The 5887-nt window shown below is 50.0% G+C and overlaps 1 protein-coding gene across 1 annotated transcript; it reads right to left on the reverse strand.

The window, feature by feature from the left end:
• Nucleotides 1-858: 858 nt before the first annotated feature.
• Nucleotides 859-2727, reverse strand: Ccdc185 (coiled-coil domain containing 185). The gene has a single exon (XM_041635208.1). It carries the CDS (start codon nt 2725-2727, stop codon nt 859-861), a length of 1869 nt encoding a protein of 622 aa, XP_041491142.1.
• Nucleotides 2728-5887: the final 3160 nt, after the last annotated feature.

Raw genomic sequence — 5887 nt, forward strand, 5'->3', positions numbered from 1 at the left:
CTATGGAGCCACTTACAAAAAAAACAAAACAAAACAAAACAAAAAAAACAAAAAAAAATCATCATCGAAATTCAATTCCATGGAGTGAGCTGAGACAAGAAAAAGAATGTGCGGCTTGTGGTTTGTTACTAACACTAGGTTAGGTTAAATGAGTTTCTATACTGCAGGCTTTAAGTTTAAAAGAGTGCCACGAACTTGTCAGAAAGGATTAGGACATACAAGATTCCCAAGTCTAGTAGCTCAGAAAGTCTGCTAGCCCACCTTTGCTTTTCACCCCGGAGACTCCTCAGCCTCACGCTCCACATTTCACCTTTCTCAAGTTGCAGATTAGGACAAGGCTTCCAAGTTATACTATAAAACTCTATTCCCAATTGCCTATTATCTATAGATTGGTACTTTGAGACGGGGTTTCTCTTTGTAGCCCTGGCCGTCCTGTGGCTCACTCTGTAAACCAGGCTGGCTTCGAACTCAGAGATCTGCCTGCCTCTGCCTTCCCAGTGCTGGGGTTAAGGGCATGCACCTCCACTGCCTATCCAATTGTACTTTCTTTTCTGACTCTTCTAACTCCTGTTCCATGAGGACTTTTAGATTCTTTGAAACGCAAATGAATGTTTTCTGTTTCACCTCAAAACTCAAAAGCCAAGCAGTTTTCATACCTGCACCCCCCCCCCACTTTTTCTCCTCAACCCCATCGACACCATCCAAGTGAATCAATGAACTAATTCATGGGAGGAAATTGCAGCTATTTTATATATTTTTTAAAAATCAATGTTCGGTTAAAATCAGATTATAAATCCGAATCGCATGATGATATGTTTGTGTGGCTGCCAGGTTGTGTGCCTTCTTCCTCCTGAGTTCTCAGTAGATTCCATTCTGCTGACGCATGGGCAGCTGGGCCTCTGCTGCCAGGTAGTCAAAGCAGCGGTCTGTCTTGGAGGCTGGGGGAACCTTCTGGAACTCCTGGAAGATGGGATTTTTCCCTCGGGTCATCTGCTCCGCTCTTTGTTCCTTCTTCTTGATGGCTTCCTTGATACCCTCAATGTGACACTTCTCCTCCTTCTCCGCTTTCAGCTTCAAGACGTGATGGTTCCTCTCACGCAAGATGTTCAGGTCCTGCAGGTGCTGCGCCCTGTCCCTGGTGGTCTTGTGCGCATGACCCTTGGCCTGCCTGATGATCTTCTGCTCAGCCAGCTCTGCCAGTACCCGCTTGCTCACTTGGCGCCACTCCTCTGCCTCCTCTGCTTGCTGCCTCACTCGCTGGAATTGCTCTGCCTCCCCCTGGGCCTTCCCTCGCTGCTCTTGATGTCTCTCCTTAGCCAGACCTTCTTGGATGTCCTGGGAGTCCTGGAAACTCTGCTCCAGCGACAGCTTCCTGAGCAGCTCCTCCGCCTTGGCCTGGCAGTCCATGAGAACTTTGCGGGCCTGGAAGTTGACGACCGAGCTCAGGTTGCTATCCGGGACCTTCCTCTGGTGCTCTGCCAAGTGCTGCTGCCTCTTGAGACAGGCTGCCTCCAGCCTCTTCTGCAGCTGCAGCCTGTTCAGGTCCCGCAGACTCCGCAGCAGCCTCTCCTGCTCCCGCAGACGTTGCTCTTGACACTGTTTGAGGTGCTCAGCCTGTGAGTGCGCCCTGTCGAGCTTGTCCAGGACTTGGTCCTTCTCCGGTGGGTCGTCAGGCGGCACCCTCCACCCACTCTCGCTCTCCGACTGGGTCGCGCTCTTCCCCTGGCAATCCCGCCGGGGAACCCGCTGCTCCCGGCCCTGGTGAATCTGCTCATGGCTCTTCCGTGGCTTGTGCTGTTCCTTCTGCCCTTGCCACTGCTCCTGGCTCTGTTGCAGCAGCAGCCTGCGCTCTCTCTCCAGGGTCAGGTGGACTTTCTGGTCTGAGAGCTTCAGCTCTTCCCAGGCGATTGCTGCTTGGTGCTGCAGTTCTCGCATCCTCTGGGCCTTCTTGAGCCGGCTCAGCACCAGGGCCAAGATCTTCTGGTCCCTGGAGGACATCACCGCTTCGTCCAGCTTGCTCTTGAGGACCTGAGCGTGCTGGCTACTCTCCTCTTTGCAGGAGTCGGAGGCCTGGGAATGCTGGTTGGCTAAGGACTCGGTCCGGTGGCCACTAACCCTCTTCGGAGAGCACACACTGGTGCATTGCTTCTGGAACTCTAAGGAGTACGCAGAGGACTTGTCAGTGAGAACGGAGGAAGGGGACCAGAGACCTACATGTCTGCATACGGGCACTGCCCACCGGTCTCTATCGTGTGTCTTTTCTAAAAGCAAAGTCTCGACACTCTGGGGGCTGAAAGCTCTCCCGGGATACGGTGGGGACGAATCTCCTGGGGCTGCAGGATAGCGCGGGTTCGGCTGATTGGGCTGCTGCTGCTGCTGCCAGGTTCTGCTGGACTTGGTCGGTGCCTCCCCGCAGGCTTCTTCCAAGCGCCTGCTTCCGGACTTGTGTTTCCTGGCGCGGTCCGAGGGTCTCCGGGCCACGCGTGTCAGGCCGTGGCTTTCTCGTGGCGAGGAGATATATGCACGCCGGCGGGGCCTCCCCGTAGGCGAACATTTCTGATGCACCCAGGACACCCGGGTCTCAGACTCGGCGCCAGAAGTCCCGGCCCAGGGGCTCAGGGTCGGCTCAGGCCAGCTCAGTGGTGCTGCAAACTCCAGCTCTCCACCGGCCGAGGGCTCCCCAAGATCCCCATAGGGCCATGGGGAGAAGAGGTGGTAGCCGGCCATGCTCTCTTCCCGGCGGGCCCAGAGTCTACACGAAGGTCGGAGGACCTCCAGGGGGCCACTGAGAACACCCACCCCACTCTCAGATCCTGGGATACAAGTGGCCTGTGACGCCCCCTCCACTTCATAATGCCTCCTTGTGCCGTCAGGGCTTTGAAGGTTCAGTTGCATAGAGTGCTTTGATAAGAGAGGACAGAGTGGGCGAATAGATGCCTCAGAGGAGCTGGTTCAAAGTCTAGAAAATCAAGGGTGGTAATCGAATGTGATGCCACCAGTGTTTCAGATCCCTGAATTGGTGGCCAAGGGCGCCACACTAAAAAGAGAATACAGTGGGAGGGCCAAAGTGTAGTGATATTTTATTTGTGTTTTAATAATTAAAGCTTGCCTGAAGATCAGAATGTAAAACTAAGCCACTAGAGGCCAGGGAGGGGTGGCATACACCCTTTAATCCCAGTACTCAGGAGGACAGAGGAAGACAGATCTCTGTGAGCTCAAGGCTACCCTGGACTACCCAAGATCTATCCAGAAACAGATCCAGGTGGTGGTGGCTCACACTTTAATCCCAGTGTTTGGGAGTCACACACCTTTAATCCCAGCACTAGGGAGGTGGAGACAGGAGCGATATGACTGGGTGGAGAGAGGAATATAAAGGGGAAGAGACAGGAACTCAGTGGAGTGTGGAGTCTGAGGATTTACGCAGACAGGATCTCGCCCTTTTGGTCTGAAGATTTGATAGAGGTAAAAGGTCTCTCTAGTGTTTGGCTGCTTTGCTTTTCTGGTCTTCATCTTGCACCCCAATATCTGTCTCTGGGTTTGTCTTATTTGTGCTACACCAGGTGCAGTGTAGTAGACCTAGGACGGTGCTGGTCCTTGGAGGCACGCCTCTTTATTCTTACGTTTGCTTTATTGTGTGTGTCTATACGTTTTATTGTGCGTATGAACAAGTATGAGCCATGGCAGGTGTGTGGGCAGCAGAAGACAACTTGCAAGAGTCTGTTCGTTCTTTATACCATGTGAGTACCAGGAATCAAATGCAGGCTTGGAGAAAGTCCCTTTTACCTTACCGGCCAAGCATTGCGTTTACCTCCCTCTTCCCAATCGGAACACCAAGGCGTGGAAAAGAAACAGCCGAGGAAGAACACTGGTCAGGTCTGGATCTTAGCAAGCCCAAGGGATGCTTCTGTGTTAACCTTTGTAAAATGAGGCTCGTCTGATTTTCATCTAACGTGACAGTTACAGCTTTGACCAAAACATGAATTTTGTCCGCACTGTTCTGAAATAGCCCCCAAAGATTTCATTTATTTGCCATTTGTCTTCTTTTTCCTCCACCTTTGTGGGATCCGCACCTGTGCCCCTTGCTGAGAGGCAAATGAGTCTGAGTCTTCCACTTTCAACCCAAGTGATGTTGGACAAGTTACTTCCATGACCCTCATTCTGACGCTGAGCCGTTGTGAAGGCAAAGTGAAAGAAAATGTGTGGAGAGCCTGGGACCACAATGCGTTCGATGATGATGCCCTACTAAGCGCCAATTAAAAGTTTTAACACTTAATGTGTTAGTTTGCAGAAATTTCTGCAGATCTCTAACTGTAGAGTCATTGGATTAATGTAATTTTAACAAAGTTTGGTAAAGTGTAGAAAGCAGTGACTCTCGGGTTCTGTCACACCAAATCCTGGGATTTGATCATTTTCCTCATCTGGGGTTGCTATGGTCTATATGTATGCACCCCAAACTGCATGCTTTGAAATCTAATCACCACGATGGTGGCACTAAGAGGTAGGGGCCGTTGACAGATGGTTTAGGCGTAAGGGTGGATCCCTCATGAGTGGGATTGGTGCCTTTATTCCAGAACTTCAACTGAATGAGAATTGGTCCCAAGATGCTGGGAGATGTGAGACGGTAACAGGGACACTGGGCCAGCTCTGTCATTTATTAGGCACTCACTGGAAGATGTGTGGTCCTAGGCAGCAATATGAGTGGTGAGTTACCCTTGATTTGGGACAGGAGACTTAGATAATGGTCAGGACCAAAGTGACTTCACTCAAGTCATGAGGTACCTGCTTTATCTTAAGGCGATATCCAGTGTGCCAGGAAAGTTCCTCGTGCTCATGGTACCAAGGTCTGGCTTGTAAAGCTCTTTCTATTGGTTTATTTATGAAGACATATCCCACCTGAGGCTCTCAGGTCACATGCTATAAATATGACCCAAAATAAAATTGCTAACTTATTTAAAATTTGTTTGATTAGTGTGTGTGTGTGTGTGTGTGTGTGTGTGTGTGTGTGCGTGTGTGTGTGTGTGTGTGTATACTCCATTAACCAGTTCTCAAGGGTGGACTTTGTAGATGACAGTTTTGCATGCTTCAAAGCTTGAAGACAGTGTGAGGCAGCCAGCCAAGTTTCCCAGAAGCAATCATAGCAGCTATCGCTCATAATGACTGTGGCTACTTTCGCACTAAGTCCATATAGCCCTTATAAAAGGAGAGCCGAGGAGATGGCTCAGTGAGTGGAGATGCTGCCAAGCCTTATATTCTGAGTTTGATCCCTGGTGGCCCATGTGGTAGAAGAACCATGTCACTCCCACAAGTGGTACTCTGATCTCTGTATGCGCACTGTGGCACACCCAAGTACACACAAATAAGTGTATTGACAAAATGGAGTACTAAAATCATCTCAGGTCATTGTGTATGTGTGTGTTCATAGACTGAGTGTGTCACAATGTGTACGTGGATGTCAGAGCACACTCACCCATTGAGAAGCAAAGGCCAGCAAGATGCCTTGCCTTTTCCTCAGACTAGCTGGGTCATCGGTAGGAGAGCTCAACCACATCCTCTCTGAGGAAAGGTTTTCCTTTCATAGCTAATCCTTAATGACTAGCAAATGCTACACAGAACCAGCAGCCATGTCTGGCACAAACTGGTGAAACACAAAAAGTAAGCTTTTTGAGGGGCCTGGTTGTCACGGACCAGCCTTGACAGAAATGCCACTTTCCAGAGTAGGAGTGTGGGGATTTAGAAATATTAGTAAAGAATATGAAGATGTGAAAATAATAAAATGGAAAAATATAGAATAGTAATGGGAGGCAATTCCAGTAAATACTGAGCTCGCCTGCGTTTAATTTCCAATTGTTTAAAGTACCCCTGACCCCCAAAGATAGAAGTAAGACAG

This window comes from Microtus oregoni, unplaced genomic scaffold, assembly GCF_018167655.1.
Source record: "Microtus oregoni isolate MIOR12 unplaced genomic scaffold, Mior012 000047F_ref0000412, whole genome shotgun sequence".
Taxonomy (NCBI): domain Eukaryota; kingdom Metazoa; phylum Chordata; class Mammalia; order Rodentia; family Cricetidae; genus Microtus; species Microtus oregoni.